This window comes from Balaenoptera borealis (genome assembly GCF_965194805.1).
Source record: "Balaenoptera borealis genome assembly, chromosome: 2".
NCBI classification, from domain to species: Eukaryota; Metazoa; Chordata; class Mammalia; order Artiodactyla; family Balaenopteridae; genus Balaenoptera; species Balaenoptera borealis.
In genome coordinates, this window is record NC_138867.1 from 165,413,656 (window position 1) to 165,438,734 (window position 25,079).

The 25,079-nt window shown below is 47.1% G+C and overlaps 1 protein-coding gene across 1 annotated transcript; it reads right to left on the reverse strand.

The window, feature by feature from the left end:
• Nucleotides 1-4,965: 4,965 nt before the first annotated feature.
• On the reverse strand, nucleotides 4,966-25,002 carry LMAN2 (lectin, mannose binding 2). The gene is made up of 8 exons (XM_082380551.1): nucleotides 24,607-25,002; nucleotides 24,320-24,438; nucleotides 11,055-11,172; nucleotides 10,154-10,233; nucleotides 9,849-10,010; nucleotides 9,645-9,759; nucleotides 6,885-7,004; nucleotides 4,966-5,654 (listed from the first exon to the last, which is right to left on the reverse strand). Exons 1-8 carry the CDS (start codon nucleotides 24,824-24,826, stop codon nucleotides 5,494-5,496), a joined length of 1,095 nt encoding a protein of 364 aa, XP_082236677.1. The 5' UTR covers nucleotides 24,827-25,002; the 3' UTR covers nucleotides 4,966-5,493.
• Nucleotides 25,003-25,079: the final 77 nt, after the last annotated feature.

The following is a 25,079-nucleotide window of genomic DNA, read 5'->3' on the forward strand; positions in this document are numbered from 1 at the left end:
AAAAGACTCAAATCTGGACACATCCTGGCAATGTTTCAAATCACCGAAGATAACTACTCCTAAAAACTTCCAGAAAGAAGAACCTACTCAAGAGGAACAAGCATCAGAAGATCACATCAGACTTCTACTTGGCAACACTAAACACAAGTATAAGATCAAAATAAACCTATTTTCAGACAGAGGAGAGTTCAGAATGATAACCTCCCCTGAACCGTCTCTAAGAGAGTTTCTAAAGGGCATGTGCCACAAAACAAAACCCAAAAACGCAAAAGGAGGACCTGGGACACAAGAATTGGAGAGCAAAGAGACAAGGAAGGCAAGTCAGTGCATATTTTTAAAGTAGCAGTTTAAAACCAAAATCCCAAATAATTTCTATTGGTTTCCTGTTCCGCCTCTCCCAGGATGGCGGTGAGGGCAAGATTATTACCACGGGATCCCTAGAGGACTCCGGTTCAGGTAAAGCTGAGACTGGGAGGGTCTGCCCCAAGCCACCCAGTTTATTATGAATCACCATCTCCCCTGCAAGGCTTCAGGCAAGGCAGTGTAGGGTTTGCCCCTTTCCCTCCTAAGCTTCCCTCTCCATGAGATCCACTCCCTCCCACATTCTCAACGACCGGTGAAATTTCTCCTAAATTTACCAGCTTAGCCGTTTAATGTCTTTCCTCCTTCTACATATTAGATTCTCCCTCTGATTACACTTGCATGAGTTAGAATTAGGTTCAACCATGAATAAAAGGAAACAACACATGCATGGAAGTTGATTTCTCTCCCTGTGAACGCCCGCTTCAGCAGTGGCAGGTCCAGGGACCCTGGCGTGCCACCCTCCAGGCAGCCTCGCGCCCAGCAGCCTGCTGCCTGCGGGTTATTCATCATCGCCTCTAAGCCACAAGCCCACTTTTCTATACTGTTGTGTGATTCTGGGTATGGAACTCTGTAAATTACGTTTCACAGGCTCCTTAGCCTGCCAGCCTCCTGCTGGGTTCTGCTGTTGGAAAGTACTAGATGCAGATTGGAAGAAGAAGGCAGAAGGGGCTGATTTCCTTTTCTCCAAGGCCAGCAGCAGTAGCCAGCTGGCTCCAGCCTCTTCAGCGGCACAGACCTTGCCCTGTCCATCAGTGTCTGTACTGCACTTCCTCCCCGACAGGGCTGTGCCTCCTTTGGAGTCCAAGTATCTGCTAGTTCCCACCTTCTCAGAGGCCTGAGCACCAACCATAGGGCACTCCAAGCTCTTGATGCCTCTTTGAGGATACAAAGATCCTCCACTGACTAGTAAAGAAACCCAAATTAAAACTTTTGCACCCTGTAAAGCAATTATACTCCAATAAAGATGTTTAAAAACAAAAACAAAAAAACTTTTGCACCCAGCAGACTATCAAAAATTAAGCACTCTGATGACATCAAATGCTAAAGAGTGGCAAGTGGCTGGCAGCCAAGATGGGTGCAGAATGGATGCAACCCCCTTTGGAGAGCACCCTGACCTGTAGTAAAACTGAAACGCACATGGGTTACAACAGTAGCTCCTGCACACTTGTGCGTGAAGACTGCTCACAAATGTTTAGAGCAGCGCTCTAAGGGCAAAACCTGGAAACTGCCTAAATGTCCAAAAGTGCAGAATGGAGAACTAGAGTCTGCTCAGGGCACATCTTGAGCTACATGAGGTCCAAAGGCTCACAAACAATGCTGAATTTTAAACATTGAGGAAGGGAATTCCCTGGCGGTCCAGTGGTTAGGACCCTGCGCTTTCACTGTTGAGGGCGAGGGTTCAAACCCTGGTCGGGGAACTAAGATCCCACAAGCCGTGCTGTGCGGCCAAAACTAAATAAATAAATAAACGTTGAGGAATACATCTGTGTGACATTTATAGTTTTAAAAAATGAAAAACAATACTATGTACTTAGGGATACATACTTCCATGGTAAAAATTTTCAGAAGCACATAAAAAGTCAGAACCAGGGGCAGTCACCTCTGGGGGGAAGGACACAGGTTTAAGGCAGGGGACAAAGAGGTATGCAAGCATGTCGGCAATGTTTTGTCCCATACTGCACAGCAGCTCCAGGGATATAAATTAATATGTAACTTTCAGATGATCAAATACCTCAATTTTTAAACACACTTGGCAAAAATGTAGGTTACAGCATCATGATCCCACGTGTGTGAAAAGACAGATTAAGAACACACATCTAACCATCTAATCTTCTGAGGAAGCACCTCTGGGTGTGAACTTTGAAAGGGATGCAAACAAGACCCTGAGAGCCAAGCACAGACCAGCACCATCACTTTAAGCTCTGCCTTCAAATCAGTACCTTAACACCTGCTGGTTCTCAAGCCTGGATACTCATGAGAACCCTCGGGCGGGAGTGGGGGTGCTTTTAAAACTGTAAAACTGCCTTTGCCCGGGCCACCAACTTCTTAAACCAGAGCTGGAGAATGAGGCAGGCTCGCTTTCATTCTGCAGGTGATTTTAACACGCAGTCAAGGGTGAGAACCATATAGTACCAGATGCCAACTTGCCTATTTCAGAAATTCAGGGGAGATCAAGTATGGCGAGTATGGTCCTGATGACATGGCTGCTGAGGCCACGGAGGGTTCCAAGCTCCAGGTCTCGGCCACGTGTGTCAGTGTGGACACGGCACTCCCCTCCAGGAGGGAGATGCTCAGTGAGGCGGAGCCACCCTCCCTAGCGGATTCTCCGCCTCCACGTGGGTAAATGGCATGGAGTGAAGTGAGTTAATCCACAACAACTGCTTAGAACCACACTTGGCACATAGTAAGCACTCCACGTTAGCTACTTTTCAAGTAAATAAACTGTTTTGAGGAAAGTGCTCAATAAAATATTTTAATGAGGATCATGTTTACTCTTATGGCTTCATGAGCAAGCTCCCAGACCCACGTGAGGGAAAGGAAAGGCAGCTCAGACCTCCTGGTCAAGCGTGTGAACAATCTCTCAACACCTAACCTGTGTATGCGCAGGAAACATCGAGAGGGACAGGAGACAGTTAAGAGATCAAAGAAGAGCTCTGGGAGTGAGCCTGAAAGACGGAAGAGAAAATAAGTTCTCACGCTTCACCTCATCTACTTCTACATTATCTATTTCACAACGAAAATCTAACTGATAATGTCAATTACAAAAAGCCTGGCCGCAACAGGGAGCAAGGGTTTGCACTCGCTTTAAGATGGAGGCTCGGGCTTCCCTGGTGGCGCAGTGGTTGAGAGTCTGCCTGCCAGTGCAGGGGACACGCGTTCCAGCCCTGGTCTGGGAAGATCCCACGTGCCGCGGAGCAACTGGGCCCGTGAGCCACAATTACTGAGCCTGCGCGTCTGGAGCCTGTGCTCCGCAAACAAGAGAGGCCGCGACAGTGAGAGGCCCGCGCACCGCAACGAAGAGTGGCCCCCGCTTGCCGCAACTAGAGAAAGCCCTCACACAGAAACGAAGACCCAACACAGCCAAAAATTAATTAATTAATTAAAAAAAAAAAAAAAAAGATGGAGGGTCAGTTACTTCTGTGTCCTGACGCTGTGTCGATGCAGAGCCCGTGTGGTTCTTCAGCCAAGACGCTTAAGAAAACCCAGACCCAAGACCAGCCGATGGAGGAGGAGGTTGAGACGTTTGCCTTTCAGGCGGAAATTGCCCAATTGATGTTACTGAGCATCAATACTTTCTACTCGAATAGAGAGCTCTTTCTGAGAGAGCTTATTTCAAATTCATCAGATGCTCTGGACAAAATCATGATATGAAAGCTTGACAGATCCCCAGTAAACTAGACTCTGGGAAACAGCTGCACATTAATCTCATTCCAGACAAGTAAGATCGAACCCTCACTATTGTGGGTACCAAAATAGGGATGACCAAGGATGATTTGATCAATACCCTTGGTGCTATCACCAAGTCTGGGACCAAAGCATTCATGGAGGCCTTGCAGGCTGGTGCAGATCTCTCTGTGACTGACCAGTTTGGTGTCAAGTTTTATTCTGCCTATTTGGTTGCTGAAAGTGGTCGTTATCTCCAAACACACTGAGCAGTATGCCTAGAGCCTTCTGTAGAAGGATCATCCGGTTAGGACTGACACAGGCAAACCTATGGGTTGTAGAAGAAAGGTTATTCTGTATCTGAAACAAGACCAAACTGAGTCCTTGGAGGAAAGAAGAATAAAGGAGATCGTGAAGAAACACTCTCAGGGACTTCCCTGGTGGTCCAGTGGTTAAGACTCCACACATCCACTGTAGGGTGCGCAGGTTCGATCCCTGGTCAGGGAACTAAGATCCTACATGCCTACATGCCTTGGGGCACAGCCAAAAAAAAAAGAAACTCTCAATTTATTGGCCATCCCATGACTCTTTTTGTGGAGAAGGAACATGATCAAGAAGTTAGTGATGGCTGAAATGTTGTTTAACTGTGAGTGGGAAGACGCTGGACTGGACGGAGGCCCTGTCCCATGGCGGGCAGGGGGTCAGGGGAAGACCAGACGCAGCAGCCAGCTGCACTGGGGGGAGAGCCTCAGAGGCTGCCACACATGGCACTTTCCACTGTGGGCTTTCCTCACTCCCTGAACCGCCTTTGACCCTTCAGGGCACCAGTGGGAACACCACTGCTGACCCCAACCTGCCCTCCTGCCCCCACAATCCCTTCCAGATCATCCAGAGCCCCTAGAGTTCCCTTGGGTGGAGGTCACACCCACCACATGGGAACCACATCTTCACCTCACTGGATCCTTTCACACAGAGGCCCAGGGAACGTGGAGATGGCGCAGGCCCCGCCCCCATGACGCCACCAGCTGTGTGACACTGGGCACATTTTGCTTGACCTGCAAGAGCTGTGATTCCCTACCTGGGAAATGGGGACCACAGCACCTGCCTCCTGGGGCTGTGCCGCAGGCCTGAGGGGACGAGGCTAGGAGCTATAAAGCGTGGCCAGCTGGAAGTCATTTGAAGAAAAGAAAAGCAAGTCTCTTAGGACAGCCACACAGCTGAGGTTGGTTATTTCACTTTATTTAGCAAACCGTCACACTCTGGGCCCCACCAAACGGCTCCTCCAGCCTCCCCCGAGGGTCTGCCTTGGAAAGAAGCTCAGAGGGCGAACAGGAAGGCCCAAGCCCCCCAGCTGGCCTCCTCTTCTGTCACACACACCACACAGCACAGAACAAGATCACTGGTCATGTCCTCAGGTGCCCACCCCAGTGTGGTCTGGGGGCCTCCAGTGTTCAACAGCCACCTGCGGGCGTCTTGGCCCAGCACCAGGCACAGACCCCCTGCTCCTGAGAGGCTAGCATAGGGCAAGGGCCTCTGCCCCCAGCTGTGGGGATGTCAAACCCTTTTTCCCCAGCCCTGAAGCCTGTCCCCACTGGGCAAGAAGCAAAATGTACGAAAATACTTCTTTAATTATTTCTTTGAAATGGTTAAGAAATAAGATCATCTTATTTTTCTTTTATAATCCTAGTTAAAAAAAAAAAGTTCACATTAGCGCCAGGGCCCTTCCCCAAGCCGAGCGCCCGTTGCTCAGTAGAAACGCTTGTTCCGCTCCTGCCGCTTCTGAAACACCACGGCCCCCACCACGGCACACACGATGATGCCCAGGAGGGCGCAGAGCAGCAGCAGGAACACCCGCCACCCCGTCAGGGGCCCGCTGCGGAAGTTCCCCGTCGGGTCGTCCACGTTGTCTGAGGGAGGAGAGAGGGGGGAATGAGAGGTCGGACGGGCTCCCAGGAGACGGGGGAGCAGGGCGACAGACCGTTTAGGTCCCCACACCCACCCTAGAGGCGTCAGCTGTGGCCTGCTCACACCGCACCAGTGAGGGGCAGGGGCATGCACAGAGATTGTCCAACCTCACTGGGACCAAGGTTCCCAGGGATCAAGGCTCCCAAGGATCCAGGGTGAGGTGCTTTCTGCTACAAGAAACTGGTGAACACTGGACTCCTGGGGTCTCCTTGACAGCCTGAGGCAGGCCCAGGACCTGCTTTCACAAGCCCACCCCCAGCCCAATGCAGTGGTCTGAGGTCCCCATCTGAAGAAACACAGCCCTGGCCACAGGCTGCCCTCATTTACATCTGGATGCGTTCGGTCGTTGTCTCCTAGGGGGTCTCCCAGGGCCCCGACCCCCAACCCCCATCCTTCTGCTTTGACCCTCTACCCCAGTGGGTCCACCCGTCTGAAAACGAGTTAACCCCTGCTTGGCCAACTGCATGGGGTTGCTGGGTGGGCTGGAGCAGATGATGTGTCCGAAAACCCTTGGCAGCAGAAAGCCTTCAACCAAAGGTCACAAAACTGGTCTATGGCAGGATTTGTTTGGCCCCCAAAACATTTAAAAGCAACTTGAATCTTAAAAAAGTGAGATGTCACATAAAATGTTGGGTTCCACTGGTGCTCTATCACCCGCTGGGCCCACATGCACAACTCTGGGGCTCCTGGGATAGATTTTGCCACACACACACACACACACACACACACAGGGGCCTCACTTCCCCCACGAGAACCCTTGCTCTGTGAGGACGAAGCGGTGGCTGACTAGTACTCTGGGAAGAACTCAGACTTGGGGTTTTGCCAAAACTCAAGTTCACATCTTGCCTTTTTACCTCTTTCTAGCTGAGGAAGCCTTAGGATCACCTCTCCCAGCAGTCACAGGACCTACTTCCAGGCCGTTCACTGAGGCTGCGCACTGAGGTATCAGAGTGCCCAATGCACCACACACACCAACAAACAGCCCCTTTGGCTTCACTGGCCGTTATCCCAGCACTGAGTGCAGGAGGATGCAGACACCAGGTGCTCACACACCTGCTAATGAGCACTATTTGCTGATCCAAGGGCCTGGCTGGACCAGGGAAGGGCAGATGGACCCCGGGCACTTGCCCGAGCCGGCCCAGGCCCCACTGGGAGGGGCTGCAAGTGCATACCTTTGGGCGACTTGAGCAAGTTGACGCTGGGCTCGATCTTGGTCCAGTCAATGTTCTCCTCGTCAGGCGTGTGCTCCACCATCAGCTGGAACAGCTTCATGGAGATGATGTCATGATTGTCTGAAGGATGAGAGTTAGCTTCTAAGGGGCCTGGAGCCGCTTCGGCGCACATGGCCCAACGGCCGCCCCCCCCACCACATAAAGTAGCCAGGTTCCCTGGGGAGAGCCCAGCAGCCCCCAGCAGGCAGCATTCCAGGGGCTGGAACACCTCCAGAACTCAGCAACAAGAAACCTGGAAGGAGGCAGAGCGGACAGGAAAAAGTAGGAGTTTTACAATCAAAATCATTGGGTCTAATCCTGGCTCTGCTGTCCTCTTTGAGGCTCAGTTTCCTCATTTGTAAATGCAGGTGGTAATCTCCATCTTGCATGATTATCAAGGCATATAAATGAGAAAGTACAGACAAGGCACAGGCGTATTGCTTGCAGATAGTATGTCTTTGAAAACAGAACCAGATAAGGACCCACACATTGTTCTATGACTGGTTGAGAAGCCTGATCCTCCCAAGGGCAGGCAGCCCCCCAACGTTCCTGTCACAGAGACCCAAATACAGGATGCAGACGAACGACTTGGCAGCCAGCTGAAAGCTCGGCCAGACACACAGTCAAGCAACTGTACCTGAGGAGGCTTGAGAAAGGCCTGGGTCCAACTAGTATGGGCAGGAGAGAACCTCTAAATGACACTGACAATAACTGACCACCCCATTTTTGAGATGGGGAGGGTGAGGCTCAGAACCAAGACAAGGGTCCCGGTCAGCCTGACTCCAGCTATCAGCTCAGCTAACTGACTAGAATCTGAGGAAAGGTCCAGAAAAGGGAGAGCCTAAAGAGCAAGGACCCCCACGGCTGGATTGGGCAGAGCCCAGCCATACCTGACACCAGTACGTGCAGTCCCTGGAAGCCCAGGGACAAGCACGGACTCTGGAGTCAGGCAGCAGGTCCCATCTGAGCTCTGCCGTTCCCTGGGTGCATGAACTTGACAAGATCCCTTCAACTCCCAAATGCCCGATGGTCCCAGTTGTATAAAAGGGGAAAGAGACCGCTACTTATCTAAGAACACACCACGTGCCTTCACGCATGCGATGCCTGATGGGAGGCTGGTGTGCACAACCCTCCAACTAACGGTCAGACACTACTGTGTGCATGGCTCCCTCCATTGCCCTTCCCGGGGCCTCTCTAAACAGCCTTAGAGAATATCCACCTGCCACAGATCTGGCTCTGTTCCCAGAACCTTCTCAGGACACCTGCTGAAACACTGTCAGATGGAACAAGACGGGCCATGAGCTGGTAATTACTGAAGCTGGTTAACAGCAACAAGGGGCTTATTAGAACACCTCCCCTCTTATGGGTATACAATCGGAATTTCCACATTAAAAACTTTAAAACAAACCCCCCCCCAAAATAGACACTGGGACAGGGTGGACCCAGACATTTGCATGGTGAGGGGCAGGCTCCTGAACGGTGCTGGCTCACAGGCCCTGGAAACATCTATCCTGACAATAAACAAGCCTCTGACTGGTTCTCCACATTGCTTCCTAGCTCTGGTAGGCAGGAGCCAGCCCCAGGCTTGGTGCCTCCCAAGGGCCCTGAGAAGGGACTAAGGACCAAGGCCAAAGGCCACCATCAAGTGCCACCCAGGCCTGGTGGCTCCAAGAGGCCTGTGCAGGCAGGCAGCAACCCAATGCTTATAGCACTCACCGTAGGCCAAACGAGACAGAGCCCTGACTCTGTGAAGCTTACAATGCAGTGAGGGGGACACAGATAATGAAATAAATTACATGGCAAATTCCAGGATGGTTAAGTGCTATGAAGAAAAACAAAGCTAGGAAAGGTGATGGGAAGTGTGCAGGGGACTGGGATGTGTGTATGCGACTTTAAATGAGGGAATCAGGGACAGTCCCACTGAGGAAGTGACATCTGGGCGAGACCTGGAGAAGCCAAGGGAGAGATGCAAGCACAAAGGCCCAAGGCAGGAGGGCAGGGGTGGGTCTGAAGAGCGGCTAGGGGCAGTGTCACCAGGGAGCAGGGAGGATGAGCCAGAGGGAAGGGGGTGGGAAGGCGGCACACAGGCCTGGCAGATCACCGCTGGAAGGGAGGTGGGAGGAGCAGCTCTGCTGCTGTGCTGGGAGAAACTGTTGGGGCTGGCGTGGGAGGAGGGACCCTCGGGAGGCTCCTGTGGTTGTCCGAGAGAGGGAGGATGGTGGCCCGGACCTGCCGGCAGTAAAGGAAGGGAAAAAAGTGGTCTGAGGCAGGGAGAAGACAAAGCCAGCAGGACCAGCCAATGGATGGGAGGCGGCGTGTGAGAGAAAAAGCAGAGACCAGAATGATACCAAGGTGTTTTGACCTGAGCAACTACAAGGACAGAGGTTCGTTTCTATCTCTGGCTGTGGGTGTGTGAAGGCTGAAAGGCCTGCTTGGCACCAGGCGGAGATGCTGAGCAGGACGCTGGTGACACAGGTCTGGAGATAGAAAGCTGGGGGTCCACTGCATCCAGATTCAAAGCCCCCCAGCCCCTAGAGGACAGAGAGAGATGGCGGCTGAGGGACTGCTCATGGATATGGGAAGAGGAGGAAGAAAACCAGGCAAGCGTGGAATCAAATGAAGGAAGATCAAGGAGGAAAGGGACTGGCTGTGTCACAAGCTCCCAAAAGACCAGGGAAGGTCAGACTGAGACTTGACGCCTCGCTCAGCCCACACACTCACCAGACAGGTCGCCGGTGCCGGCCGAGGCTCCGAAGTAGTAGCCAGTGGGCAGGCGCACGCCCGTGATGTCAATGCAGTTCTTCCACTCGTTCTTGTCCTCCAGGTCAGTCATCACCTGCAGCCAACCAGCAGGTCAAGGGTAGCCTGGGGCCGGCCTGCCCACCTTCCCGAGCCCCCCCAGAGCCACCCCTCCCGCCCACTCACCGTCAGGCGACCCCGGGAGTAGCGCACGGCCAGGAAGGTGTCGTGATCGCGGTTGCGGAAGTCAGCCGTGCAGCCTGCCAGCTCAGTCCAGCGGCCATCCTTGCTGTGGTCGTAGGACAGGGAGCCATTGTTCACCATCACGGAGATGTACGGGAACACACGCTGAAACAAGACGCAGGTTACTCTGAGGCCAGCCCAGCCCGTGGGAGGCCTCAGGGCACCCACCACCCTGATCCCTGGAGGCTCCTCTCATGCAGGGACCAGGGAGAAGTCCCGTCCTGCTCTGCAGGAGAGCAGGGGCCTACCTCTGTGGTCTCATCATTGGGATACGTGTCCAGGAAGATGGCTAAGCCATGGAAATTGTCTTTGCTTCCAAACACAGGCCCTGGAATTAGAAGGAGATGCTCCTGTAACGGGAGAAACTGGAGTTGTCCCATGGATACCTGAAGGACAAAGTAATGCCAGCATGGGTGGGTTAATCTGTGGTCATTCTCCCAGGAAAGAGAAGGGATCTCTAAGTGGGGGTCGGGTGGGGGACTGGAGGGTGGTCTCAGGGGTGTGGCAGAGAGGACTCAAGTTTGAAGCCTGAACTGTGAAGGAACAGCACCTGCCTATGTGCTCTGAGGTGTCAGGTGACAAGGGGATACCCAACCTGTGAAAACCAGGTGGCCATTGCAGTAAGAACCATCCCTTAACCCTTCTGTCCAAGGCCAGACAGCAAACATTTTAGGCTTTGTGGGCCACAGATGGTCACTATCACACAGTCTTCCCTGTTTTATCCTTTTTAAAATGGTAGAGGGACTTCCCTGGTGGTCCAGTGGGTAAGACTCCGTGCTCCCAATGCAGGGGGCCCAGGTTCGATCCCTGGTTGGGGAACTAGAACCAGCATGCATGCCACAACTAAGAAGCCCACATGCTGCAACTAAAGATCCCACGTGCTGCAACTAAGACCCGGCGCAGCCTAAATAAATAAAATAAAATAAAATGGTAGAATGGTAAAAGCATTCTTAGCTGGTGTAGAACACCAGGCCACAATGGGGCACAGAGTTGGGCCACAGGGTCATCTTCTAAAAGGACGCTCCCTCCAGTTGCCCCCAGGTCCCAGGTTTCCTCAAAGAGGAGCAGCAGCACCCTAACAAGGGGGTGCAGAGTGGAGGATCCTTGGCCACAGACGCACAGGTCCCACCTGTGCGAGTGCCACCCTACCTGGCACCAGGCGGTCCCGGGTATACCACAAGGCAATGCCGTCACCATGGAGATTCTTCTTCCCTGCGCCATGGACTTTGAAGTGAACGTGCATCTCCCAGTCCTTGAGGAAGCAAGGCTAGAGGGAGAGCAGAGGGCTGCTCAGAGCTCCCCAGGCTTGTCTGCCAGATGGAGGTGACCCGGCACAGACCCTGCACCGAGATGACACTCAGAACAGGGCCAGGCAGCAGGATCACGAGTGTCACTGACCAACTGACCCCCCAGCGTTCTCAGCAGGGAGGGAGGGGCTGCTGGGCCTCCCAGGTCGGGAGTGGGAGGCCACAGAGTATCCCAAGGCTGCTGAGGCAGCTTTTTAACAGAACGAGGGAGATCCATAAGCACTTACAGTTCAAGATCAAGATATTAAAGATACTAAGAGAGGAAAGATAAGTTGCAAAACAGTATCAGCACTATGTGCTCATTTTTGAAAAAGAAAGAAGTTAGGATATGTGTAGAGAAAGAAGGAAATGAAAGAAATATGAACCAACATTAATGAAAGCTAACTCTGGGAGGGGAACGTCTACTTTCTATGTCTGAATCTTCTGTATTGAACATATTACTTCTGTAATTAGAAAAAACTCAAATGAAAAATAAAAACCCTATGTCCCATTGTGGGTGATCTGGCTTGTGCACCACTGATTTACCAGATTCACTGTTCTGGGCCTGGGCACCAGGAGCCCAGGTGAGGAGACCCGGCCCCTGAGAACACAGGGTTAGCAGGCACCTGCACTACAGCCTGACACAGTGTGAAGTCAGCCCTTCAAGTTCTTGACAGTTCATTGGCTCTGGGAGACCCTGCAGATTCTGGAGGGGGCAACTGTGAGGTGATAAGAACCAGGTCTCAAGGACATATGGGCACGGAATCTAAGTCCAAGACCTGATGAGCGGATGGAAGGCCTGGTCTTGCTTTGGACTGAGATGACAAAAACTGCAACTGAAAAGTAAGAATGAATGAGAAAGGCTTCCCAGGGATTGTAGCTCAGCTATGAGTCCTCACAATCCCTGAAATTAGACTAAACAGACTCACCCAAGCCTCACATTTCAGCAAAAAAATCTTGCAAACACAGGGGTGTCCCTGGTGGCGCAGTGGTTAAGAATCCGCCTGCCAATGCAGGGGACATGGGTTTGAGCCCTGGTCCGGGAAGATCCCACATGGCACGGAGCAACTAAGCCTGTGCGCCACAACTACTGAGCCTGTGCTCTAGAGCCCACAGCCACAACCACTAAGCCTCTGAGCCACAACTACTGAAGCCCACGCGCCTAGAGCCCGTGCTCCGCAACAAGAGAAGCCACCGCAATGAGAAGCCTGCTCACTGCAACAAAGAGTAGCCCCCGCTCGCCGTAACTAAAGAAAGCCCGCACACAGCAACAAAGTCCCAACGCAACCAAAAATAAAAATAAATAAATAAATTCATTAAAAAAAAGAAAAAAGCTATCTTTCATTCTTCAGGGAGAAGAAAAGTGATCCGGATCCAGATGTAAAGTCAGAGATTCACGAAGGAATGAAGAACAATGACTAAAGTAGATATGAGACTAAAAATCTAAATAAATATTTGACTGCATAAAACAATAATGCTTTGCGTGATTTAAAACAGAAAGATTAATAACAACGGGGTAAAAAGAGTTAAAGTGTTCTAAAAGCCTTGCATCGTCCTGGAAGGAGTTGGAAGTACGTGTTATCATTAGACTTTGGTAAAACATGATGTGTGCTTTAAACTCCAGAGAAACAATTAAAATACTGGGAAATAAGCAAAGAACTTTCAAGCTAAAAGAAGAGTAAAAGTGGAATAAAAATTAGCCAACCCCAAAGAAGCCGAGACCCGAGAGAAGAATGAACAGAGGTCAGTACAAACAGAAAGTAAACAGTAAGATGGCAGATTAAACCCAAATAAACGTATCAGTAATTTTACTAAATGTAGATAGACTAAATGCTGGTAAGGGTACACATGATCTCCCTGTATTATTTTCTTTTCTTCTTCTTTTTTTTTTAAATGAAGTACAGTTCACATACAATATTAGTTTCAGGTGCACCACATAGGGATTGATATTTACATACATTACGAATTGATCACCACAATAAGTCTAGTAACTATCTGTCACCATAGAAAGTTATTGTAATATTATTGACCACATTCCCTATGCTGTACATTACATCCCCATGACTTATTTATTTTATAACTGGAAGTCTGTACCTCTTAATCTCTGTATTTTTTCTTACAACTGCATGTGAATCTACAACTGTCTCAAAATAAAAGGTTTAATTTTAAAAATAAATAACAGATCAAAGACTTAAACTTAAGAGCTAAAACTACAAAACTCTTTAGAAAAAAAAACGGAAAATCTTCACAACACCGGATTTAGCAATAATTTCCTAGATATTACACCAAAGCACAGACAACAAAAAAATCAAATTGGACTTCATCAAAATTAAAACCTCTTACACATCAAAGAACATGAAGAGAATGAAAAGACAACCCACAGACTGAGAGAAAATATTTCCAAATCATATATTGATAATGTCCAGAAGATACAGAAAACTCCTAAAACTGAACAAAAAACCCAATTCAAAAATGGGCAAACGACTTGGATACACATTTTTTCATAGAAGAATATATACAAATGGCTAATCACATGAAAAGACGCTCGACATCATTAGTCATTAGAGAAATGCAAATCAAAACCACAAGATACCACTCCACACCCATTTGGATGGCTATCATCAAAAAAATGGAAAATAAGTATTGCAAAGATGCGGAGAAATTGGAACCCTGATGCATTGCTGGTGAGAATGTAAAATGGTGTGGTTGCTATGGAAAACAGTTTGGTGGTCCTCAAAAAGTTAAACAAAGAGTTACCATATGACCCAGCAATTCCACTTCCTAGGTATTTACCAAAAAAAAGTGAAAACAGGCACTACAACAGCCACCTATGTCCACCCATGTACGTAGCAGCGCTGTTCACAATAGCCAAAAGGTGGAAACCACCCAGTGTCCACCAACAGATGAATGGATAAACAAAATGTGGTGTGTGCGCACGCACGTGCACACACACATACACACACACAGAGGAATGTTATTTGGCCATAAAAAGGAATGAAGTACTAAAACATGCTACAACATGGATGAACCTTGCAGATATTATGCTAAGTGAAATAAGCCAGATATAGACAAATATTCTATGATTCCATTTATATGAGGTACCTAGAAAAGTCAAATTCAGAAAGAGAAAGCAGAATAGTGGTTACCAGGGGCTGTGGGGAGGCAGGGAGCGGGGAGTTAGTGTTTAATGAGTACAGTTTCAGCTTGGGAGGATGAAAAAGTTCTGGAGATAGATGGTGGTGATGGTTGCACAACAAGGTGAATGTACTTAATGCCACTAAACTGTACACTTGAAAGTGGTTAAGGGACTTCCCTGGTGGCGCTGTGGTTAAGAATCCGCCTACCATTGCAGGGAACACGGGTTCAAGCCCTGGTCCGGGAAGATCCCACATGCTGTGGATCAACGAAGCCCGTGCACCACAACTACTGAGCCTGCGCTCTAGAGCCCATGAGCCACAACTACTGAGGCTGCGTGCCACAAATACTGAAGCCCGTGAGCTATAACTACTGAAGCCTGAGCGCTACAACTACTGAAGCCCGCATGCCTAGAGCCTGCGCACCGCAAAAAGAGAAGCCACGGCAGTGAGAAGCCTGCGCACCACAATGAAGAGTAGCCCCCACTCGCCGCAACTAGAGAAAGCCCGTGCGCAGCAACAAAGGCCCAATGCAGCCAAAAATAAATAAATAAATTTATTTTTTTTAATTATAAAAAGAAAAGTGGTTAAGATAGTAAATTTTATGTCATGTATATTTTACCACAATAAAAATTTTTTTGAGAAATTTTATTTTTTCATGCAGATACATATTTACAGTAATCAAAGTATTTACATTTTTTACAGTATTTACATTTTTTTAAATATTGAAGATTGATTTACAATGTTAATTTCTGCTGTACAGCAAAGTGACTCAGTTATACAGATACATATACTCTTTTTCATATTATTTTCCATTATGGATTATCATAGGATATTGAATATAGTTCCCTGTGCTGTACAGTAGGACCTTGTCGTTTATCCATCCTATATATAATAGTTTGCATCTGCTAATCCCAAACTCCCAATCCTTCCCTCCCCCACCCCCTTCCCCCTTGGCAATCACAAGTCTGTTCTCTGTATCGGTGAGCCTGTTTCTGTTTCATAGATATGTTCATTTGTGTCATATTTTAGATTCTACATATAACTGATATATTTGTTTTTCTCTGTCTGACTTACTTCACTTAGTATGATCATCTCTAGGTCCATCCATGTTGCTGCAAATGGCATTACTTCATTCTTTTTTGTAGCTGAGTAATATTCCACTGTATATCCACATCCTTATCCATTCATCTATCGATGGACATTTAGGTTGTTTCCATGTCTTGGCTATTGTAAATAGTACTGCAATGAACACTGGAGTGCATGTATCTTTTCAAATTAGAGTTCTGTCTGGATATATGCCCAGGAGTGGGATTGCCGGATCATATGGAAAATCTGTTTTTAGTTTTTTGAGGAATCTCTATACTGGCTGCACCAATTTACATTCCCACCAACAGTGTAAGAGGGTTCCCTTTTCTCCACACCCTCTCCAGCATTTATTATTTGTAGACTTTTTAATGATGGCCATTCTGACCGGTGTGAGGTGGTACCTCATTGCAGTTTTGATTTGCATTTCTCTAATAATCAGAGACGATGAGTATCTTTTCATGTGCCTACTGGCCATCTGTATGTCTTCTTTGGAGAAATGTCTATTTAGGTTTTCTGCTCATTTTTTGATTGGATTGGTTTTTTTTTTGGTAATTGAATTGTATAAGCTGTTTGTATATTTTGGAAATTAAGCCCTTGTCGGTCGCATCATTTGCAAATACTTTCTCCCAGTCCATAGGTTTCTTTTCATTTTGTTTATGGTTTCCTTTGCTGTGCAAAAGCTTATAAGTTTGATCAGGTCCCATTTGTTTATTTTTGCTTTTATTTCTATTGCCTTGGGAGACTGACCTAAGGAAATATTGGTAGGATTTATATCAGAGAATGTTTTGCCTATGTTCTCTTCTAGGAGTTTTATGGTGTCATGTCTTATATTTAAGTCTTTAAGCCATTTTGAGTTTATTTTTGTACATGGTGTGAGGGTGTGCTCTAACTTCATTGATTTACATGCAGCTGTGCAACTTTCCCAACACCACTTGCTGAAGAGACTGTCTTTTCCGCATTGTATATTCTTGCGTCCTTCGTGGTGACCATCACATTTTAAAAAACTGTCCCAATGCCATTGAGTATTGTACTGAAGACAATGGTTTCAAAAATTAAAGTATTTAAAAGTAAAAAACAATGAAAGGTTAAATGGTAAATTTTATGTTATTGTATTTTACCACAATAAAAATAAACGAATAACCGCCCAAAAGCCTAATTTTATGCTGTTTACAGGAGACAACTCTAAAACATAAAGAAGTGGGAAAAAGAAAAGGATAGAAAAAGATATTGCATGCAAAAACTAAGCAAAAGCAATCTCGTGCAGCTATGCCAATAACAAAGTTTAGAAGGGGACTCTTCTTAAGAACAAAGGACTCCATTTTTCAGGAAAATTTTGGTCTCAAAATATATAAAGCAGGGGCTTCCCTGGTGGTGCAGTGGTTAAGAATCCACCTGCCAATGCAGGGGACACGGGTTCAAGCCCTGGTCCGGGAAGATCCCACATGCCGCGGAGCATCTAAGCCCGTGTGCCACAACTACTGAGCCTGCGCTCTAGAGCCCCCGAGCCACAACTACTGAGCTTGCATGCCACAACTACTGAAGCCCGTGCGCCTAGAGCCCGTGCTCTGCAACAAGAAAAGCCACTGCAATGAGAAGTCCCTGTACCGCAACGAAGAGTAGCCCCCGCTCACCGCAACTAGAGAAAGCCCGTGCGCAGCAACAAAGACCCAACGCAGTCAAAAATAAATAAATAAAATAAATAAATTTTAAAAAATAATAATAATATATAAAGCAGAAACTGACAGACTACAAAGATAAAGACAAATCCATACACAGGCATTTTAATACACCTCTCCTAATAACTGATAAAAACAAGCAAAAATGTCAGAAAGATATAGAGATTTGAACCCAATCAGCAAACATGACCTAAGGACCTAAATGGCACACTTCATTCAAGCAGTAAAAAATCCACATCCTTCACAAGCACACACGGAATGTTTCCCCAAAATCCTGATCATTCGAAGGACCATTTGCAAGTCTCAACAGACCTCCAAGGATTGAAATCATAGAACCTGTTCCCTGACCATGATGAAATTAAACTAGATATCAATAACTTAAAAAATAAAGATAACTAGAAAAGCCCTCATGTATTTGAAAAAACTTAAAAACATATCTCACATACACAAAAGTCAGCCCAGAAACCAAGATTTCAAATGGGCTCTTCGGTGCCCAGGAGTTTTCTATGCCTGGGAACAATGCACTGAGATAAGACCCCAGCTGGTGGGAGGTGTGCCTCTGAGAAGGGCAATGATGCACTGGAAGGTGGGAAAGGAAAACCTCCCCTCCTGTCCCTGGCATGTTTGCAGGGAGATCAGTTTCAGGTAAGAGTACCCATGGAAGCTGAGGACCTAGAAACCAATACCTCCAAGACTATCCCAGCCTTAGAAAGTCTCCGTGTACTGCAGGTAAGACTGCAGGATCATCAGACAGAATACTGTGATACAGACAATATAAAGAAGGATTTTAAGCAGATGAGGTACGGGCTAGAACTGATGTAGAAGCTGATTTTGAGGGCAGAACATGACACGGCCATGGTCCTCCATCCTGGCTGCACAGTTGAGCCACATGGGGAGCTCAGAAATCTTAATGCCCTGGCCCTCCTCCAGGCCAACTAAATCAGAATCAATCATTGGCGGTCACAGACCATTTTACAGTTAGGTAGTTTCTGTGTCTTGGCTTGCAACAAAGTGAAAGGCAGACCTAATCCTTTTTTTTTTTTAATTGGAGTATAGTTGCTTTACAATGTTGTGTTAGTTTCTGCTGTATAGCAAAGTGAATCAGCTTTATGTATATATATATCCACTCTTTTTTTGGATTTCCTTCCCACTTAGGTCACCACAGACCACTGAGTAGAGCTCCCTGTGCTATACAGTAGTTCTCATTAGTTATCTATTTTATATTGTCTATAGTAGTGCATATATGTCAACCCCAATCTCCTGTAAGTTTGTTCTCTACATCTGTGACTCTATTTCTGCTTTGCAAATAAGTTCATCTGTACCATTTTTCTAGATTCCACATATAAACGATATTATACGATATTTGTTTTTCTCTTTCTGACCTACTTCACTCTGTATGACAGTCTCTAGGTCTATCCACATCAAGGCAGAGCTAATCTACAGTCAGCTGATACATTGTTAAAATTTTTGATGAAAAATCACTACATGATTTAGGGTTTATAAACCAAAGAAATTCAAAACATTGAGTGACCCTGCTATAACAAAACTCCCTGCATCTCCATCTACTATTTAAGCAAACACAAGTTCTCAGCATTCACACAGATAAAAACAAAAAACAGAAGTCATGCTAAAGCTTCTCATTCTGACAATGACATCCACCAAATGGGGGTGGGGAGATGACAGTTGGATGAGATGCATTTCAATAAATGTTTACTTTGTGTAACAATTATTCAAAAATTGTGTAATGTGTAAGGCATTTCTTTTGATCAACTGTATACCAATGATAATTATAATAATCCCAAAGAAAATATTAAAACTTAATTTCAAGGTCCCAACAAGGTTAAAAGCTTAAATTATTACACTTATTTTATTTGCAGAGGAACATGATAGTCTAATCAGTAAAATTTTCAAGCATTAAATATACTGCATTAAGATAAAATTCTGGGGGGCTTCCTTGGTGGCACAGTGGTTGAGAGTCTGCCTGCCAATACAGGGATTCAAGCCCTGGTCTGGGAAGATCCCACATGCCGCGGAGCAACTAGGCCCGTGAGCCACAATTACTGAGCCTGCACGTCTGGAGCCTGTGCTCCGCAACCAGAGAGGCCGTGATAGTCAAAGGCCCGTGCACCATGATGAAGAATGGCCCCCACTTGCCGCAACTGGAGAAAGCACTCGCACGGAAACAAAGACCCAACACAGCCATAAATAGAAAGAAAGGAAGGAAGGAAGGAAGGAAGGAAGGAAGGAAGGAAGGAAGGAAGGAAGGAAGGAAGGAAGGAAGGGAGAGAGAGAGAGAGAGAGAGAGAGAGAGAGAGAGAGAGAGAGAGAGAGAGAAAGAAAGAAAGAAAGAAAGAAAGAAAGAAAGAAAGAAAGAAAGAAAGAAAGAAAGAAAGAAAAAGAAAGAACCTACTCTGCAGGGTTGTTTTAAAAAAAAAATAGATAAAATTCTGTGTGGGAAATGAAATGAAAATACAAGTTCAATTTTTTAAAATGATGTACAATTTGGGCTTATTCATAGTCTTTAAAAGAGTGGATCTCAAAAGGGAACCCTCCTGCACTGTTGGTGGGAATGTAAATTGATACAGCCACTATGGAGAACAGTATGGAGGTTCCTTAAAAAACTAAAAATAGAACTACCATTATGACCCAGCAATCCCACTACTGGACATATACCCTGAGAAAACCATAATTCAAAAAGAGTCATGTACCACAATGTTCACCGCAGCACTATTTACAATAGCCAGGACACGGAAGCAACCTAAGTGTCCATCGACAGATGAATGGATAAAGATGTGGCACATATATACAATGGAATATTATTCAGCCATAAAAAGGAACGAAATTGAGTTATTTGTAATGAGGTGGATGGACCTAGAGTCTGTCATACAGAGTGAAGTAAGTCAGAAAGAGAAAAACAAATACCGTATGCTAACACACATATATGGAATCTAAAAAAACAGTACTGATGAACCTAGTGGCAAGGCAGGAATAAAGACACAGACGTAGAGAATGGACTTGAGGACACAGGGCGGGAAGGGGAAGCTGGGAGGAAGTGAGAGAGTAGCACTGACATATATACACTACCAAATGTAAAATGGATGGCTAGTGGAAAGCTGCTGAACAGCACAGGGAGACCAGCTCGGTGCTGTGTGACAACCTAGAGGGGTGGGTTAGGGAGGGTGGGAGGGAGGCTCAAGAGGGAGGGGATATGGGGATATATGTATACATACAGCTGATTCACTTTCTTATACAGCAGCAACTAACAACACTGTAAAGCAATTATACTCCAATAAAGATACAAAAAATAAATAAATAAATAAATAAATAAAAGAGTGGATCTCAAATTGCAATATTTAGCTTCCACTGAATAGGAGGTGGGGGAAGAAAGACAGCACAATTATATTCCAGACTGAAAAATCTGATGAAGGCAAGTGCAGAATTCTCTCAGCCTGTGACACTGCCAACCACCAACTACCTCCAACCATAATTAAGTTACTTGTGACTGAACCAATTTCTAGCAGTTCCAGCACTATTTGTACCTCACTTTAAAAAAAAAAATTTTTTTTAATGTTATGCTGAACTCACTTCCTTGAAAAATATAAGGCTACATTGTAATTCTTAAAAGTTATCAGAAAACATGGGGACGTCCCTGGCGGTCCAGTGGCTGCGACATCACGCTTCCACTGCAGAGGGCCCGGGTTCGATCCCTGGTTGGGGAACTAACATCCTGCATGCTGCACAGTGAGGCCAAAAAAAAAAGTTATCTAAAAACACATGGGACCTAATTAAACTTAAAAGCTTTTGCACAGCAAAGGAAACCATAAACAAAACAAAAAGACAATCCACAGAATGGGAGAAAACATTTGCAAACAAAGCAACCGACAAGGGATTAATCTCCAAAGTATACACACAGATCAGGCAGCTCAATATCAAAAACAAACAACACAATCAAAAAATGGGCAGAAGATCTAAATAGACAATTCTCCAAAGAAGACAGACAGATGGCCAAGAAGCACATGAAAAGCTGCTCAACATCGCTGATCGTTAGAGAAGTGCACATCAACACTACAATGAGGGGTGGCTGGGCAGGCAGGCAGGCAGGCGGCTAGGTGGGTGGCAGCGGCCTGTGGGCAGTAGAGGGGGCTCTGGGGTGGCACCACAGGCAAGGGTAGAGGGGCAAGTTGGCTGCCACCGCTGCTGGCAGGGCGGCAGGGGGGCGGGGGGGAGGAGAGCCACTTCCAGGTAGGGAGCGGGTGGGAGAAGGAAAGGCGGGAAGCCGCTCGGCTGAGGCACTCTTTAAATTGTTTTGGGTGCTGCAGAGGCAACTCCTGCTGATGTTCCTGATCCCCAGGGTGACAACGGCTGCTGCCTAACCTGGAAAGAGGAATGCCAGCTCCTGAGCAGGCCTCATTGGTGGAGGAGAGGCAACCACAGACCCATCAGGAAGCTGCCTCCACTGGCCCAGGCGTGGAACCTGAGACCACAGCCACCACTATTCTAGCTTCCATGAAGGAGCAGATAACCCTGCATGTTGAAGAAAGTTGGAAACCTATCATGATTTTTGCTGTGTAATTCCTTGATGGCCTCAGATGACTTCAAAACTTTACCTTTTGGCAAAGAATAGTATTCTGAATGGATGTTTTGTGGGAGAAAGCAAAAGGGGTTCTGGTTTCTTGAGAAAGAAGGAACCTACTTCTGCTCATGGGCTACCTCTTTCGTGAAGCCATGTTCACCCCAGCCTGAAGTCAACAAGTCAACTCTCTCTTGATCTTCTTTAGCACTTTATACCACTGTTCTCTTATCATATGCTCCTTTGAATGATATAATAAAAAGCTACCTAAGGATAAAAAAAAAAAAAACTACAATGAGGTATCACCTCACACCAGTCAGAATGGCCATCATCAGAAAGTCTACAGGGACTTCCCTGGTGGCGCAGTGGTTAAGACTCTGTGCTCCCAATGCAGGGGGCCCGGATTCAATCACTGGTCAGGGGAACTAGATCCCACATGCATGCCGCAACTAAGAGTTCTCATGCCACAACTAAAAGACCCAGCGCGACCAAATAAATAACTATTAAAAAAAAAAGTCTATAAACAATAATTGCTGGAGAGGGTGTGGAGAAAAGGGAACTCTCCTACACTGTTGGTGGGAATGTAAACTGGTACAACCACTATGGAGAATAGTATGGAGGTCCCTTAAAAAACTAAAAATAGAACTACCATATGATCCAGCAATCCCACTACTGGGCATATACCCAGACAAAACTCTAATTTGAAAAGATACAAGCACCCCAATGTTCACTGAAGCACTGTTTAAAATAGCGAAGACATGGAAGCAATCTAGATGTCCACTGACATGGATAAAGAAAATGTGGTACATATATACAATGGAATATTACTCAGCCATAAAAAAGAATGAAATAATGCCATTTGCAGCAACATGGATAGACCTAGAGATTATCATACTAAGTGAAGTAAGTCAGACAGAGAAAGACAAACAACATATGATATCACTTCAATGTGAAATGTAAAAAAAAAAAAAAAAAGATACAAATGAACTTATTTACGAAACAGAAACAGACTCATAGACTTTGAAAACAAACTTATGGTTACCAAAGGGGAAACGTGGGGGAGGGATAAATTAGGAGTTTGGGATTAACAAATACACACTACTGTATAGAAAATAAACAACAAGGACCTACTGTATAGCACAGGGGACTCTACTCAATATTCTGTAATAACCCATATGGGAAAAGAATCTGAAAAAAGAATGGATATATGTATATGTATAAATGAATCACTTTGCTGTACACCTAAAACACAACATTGTAAATCAACTATAATATAAAATAAAATTTTTAAAAAAATTTATATGACAGAATAATGTGACAGAATGTGACTCCGGGGGAAATAAAGTAGTTAATGAAGTACTCTCTGAGTGGGTGGCACTCGAGCTGAGACTTAACAGATGAGAAGAAACCAAGCAAGCATGAAGAGCCTGGAGACAGTGTCCCAGACAGAGGGAACGAGTGCAAAGGTCCTGAGGCAAGAAGGCAGCCAGAGAGGCTGGAACAAAATTAACAGAGCGAATGACTGGAAATGCCAGGCACTAGGGGCCGGACTGCGCAGACATAATGCATGTTTATCCCTTCACAAGAGACCCCAGGCTCTGAGGATCAGAGTGAAAGCTGAACAAAGTATCCCCAGATGCCCCTAGCTGGAAGGAGAGGTGGAGCTGAGGTAACAGGCAGATGAGGCAACAGAAGGACAGTGTGGGCTCTCAGAACTAAATGGGGACGTCATCCAGAAGGGACCAAAGAGCAGGGTGACAAAGAAAACTAGGACACTAGCCAACAGCTTAGGCCATGGGAACAGTAGGGATCAGGCAGGCTGAGGAAGGAGTACATTCTGCCCCCAATTATTCCCCTTTCACCTCTTTCCTGACCTTCCTTGGTGTGGAGTCTGTGCAGCAGCTGATCTTGGCCACTGCTTATATATGACACACCAGTGTCACCTGAGGCTCCCTAACCTCTGCAGCAAAGGTCACAGAAACTAAACTGCCCATGAGTCCACTGATGACTAGACCCTCAGTCAAGCACTGAGGAAGGGGACTGAGTCTGCAAGTATTTCTAAGGGGTTCCTCCACTGTCCAGGCTGGGTCAAGTGTAGCAAATGAATTGCTGGGCTTGGAGATGAGACAGATCAGAGTTTAAACGTTGTTTATGCCATTCGCTGTCTGTTAGCTCTGCAAAAACTCAGGATAGCCATCTACATCAGTCTGTTTGAGAATTAAGTGCAATAAGGCACGTTAAAGTCAGTGCCTAACACACAAAAAATACCCAATGAAGACCCCACTCGTTCCATTTATCCCACTAATGAGAGGGTTCAGTTCAGGCAGACGACAGCCCCACTACTTACTGGCTATGTGATTTTGGGGAAGGCACTTTAAACTCTGAGTCTTAGCTTCTTAGTCAGTGAAACAGAGATAACATCAGTTACTTCACATGGCTTTTGAAGGAATGAAGTAAGAAGAGTGTACGAAATGTCAAGCACAGCTCCTGACGACACATGGTTACTTCAATTGTCATTACCTGTTATCACTGGCGGGTGTGACCAAGATGGGGAAGGGGGCGGAGGAGGGAAGGGCGGCCTTCAAACTAAGCTCAGGCTTAGGCTGCTGACTGCAGTGGCTTACTTAATGCTCTGCCTAGCCTCTTGGGAACCACTCACCAGGTGGTTCCAGATAGAGCCCTCTTTGCTGCGCTCGTCAGGGGTCAGACGCACGTACTGGCTCGTGAGCATTGTGCTGCCTTGGAAGTCCCAAAGGAGCGTGGAGCTGGAACCGACCCCTGTGGGCAGAGACACGGGCAGACAGGTGCGTAAAAGACCAGGACAGGACTCGCTTTGCCAGAGGCAGGGAACCCACAGAACTGCTCTGACCAGAAGAAAGGGCACCCCTTCCCCAACCCCATCCAGCCTCGCCCTCACCCTGAACTCATTCCCGCCCCAGGCCTCACCGTGGTAGGGCTTGATAAGCGAATGCTCCCGTTTGAGGTGTTCACTGTTGCCGTCAGTTATGTCGGCAGCCACCGGCCCCAGAAACAGGAGAAAAAGTAGAAGTGTAGCGGGGCCAGGGCCGGGGCCGGGAAGCCCAGGCCTCCCCGGGCATCGCCGGCCCCAGCCCCAGCGCCAAACCCAGCCTGCCGCCGCCGCCGCCGCCGCCGTCGCCGTCGCCATTCTCCGTTCCTCTCGACCACTTCCGTCTTAGGACTTCCGCCTTCCGGGTGTTCCATCTAATAGCCTCCGGCCGGAAGCCCTCCAACCCTAGTGTCACCTGGGAACTGCCAGCAAAAGCAAAGCCTCGCTGCCGTGGAGACGGCGGCTGTATTTGCTGAGCAGCCTCCCATCCTGGTCGAGTGCCTCGGCGGCTGCGAGGCACCTGTCAGCCAGCCTCAGCAATGGGTTCTTATGAGCGACAAGAGCAGCAACC

What these genes read in the sequence shown, in the direction of transcription:
- LMAN2 (XM_082380551.1), bottom strand. Translation starts at nt 24,826, where the DNA reads ATGGCGACGGCGACGGCGGCGGCGGCGGCGGCGGCAGGCTGGGTTTGG. An exon ending in CGGCACCGGCGACCTGTCTG is followed by an intron (nt 7,005 to 9,644) that starts GTGAGTGTGTGG and finishes CTCATCCTTCAG; the next exon opens with ACAATCATGACATCATCTCC. An exon ending in CTTGCTCAAGTCGCCCAAAG is followed by an intron (nt 5,655 to 6,884) that starts GTATGCACTTGC and finishes CTCCTCCCTCAG; the next exon opens with ACAACGTGGACGACCCGACG.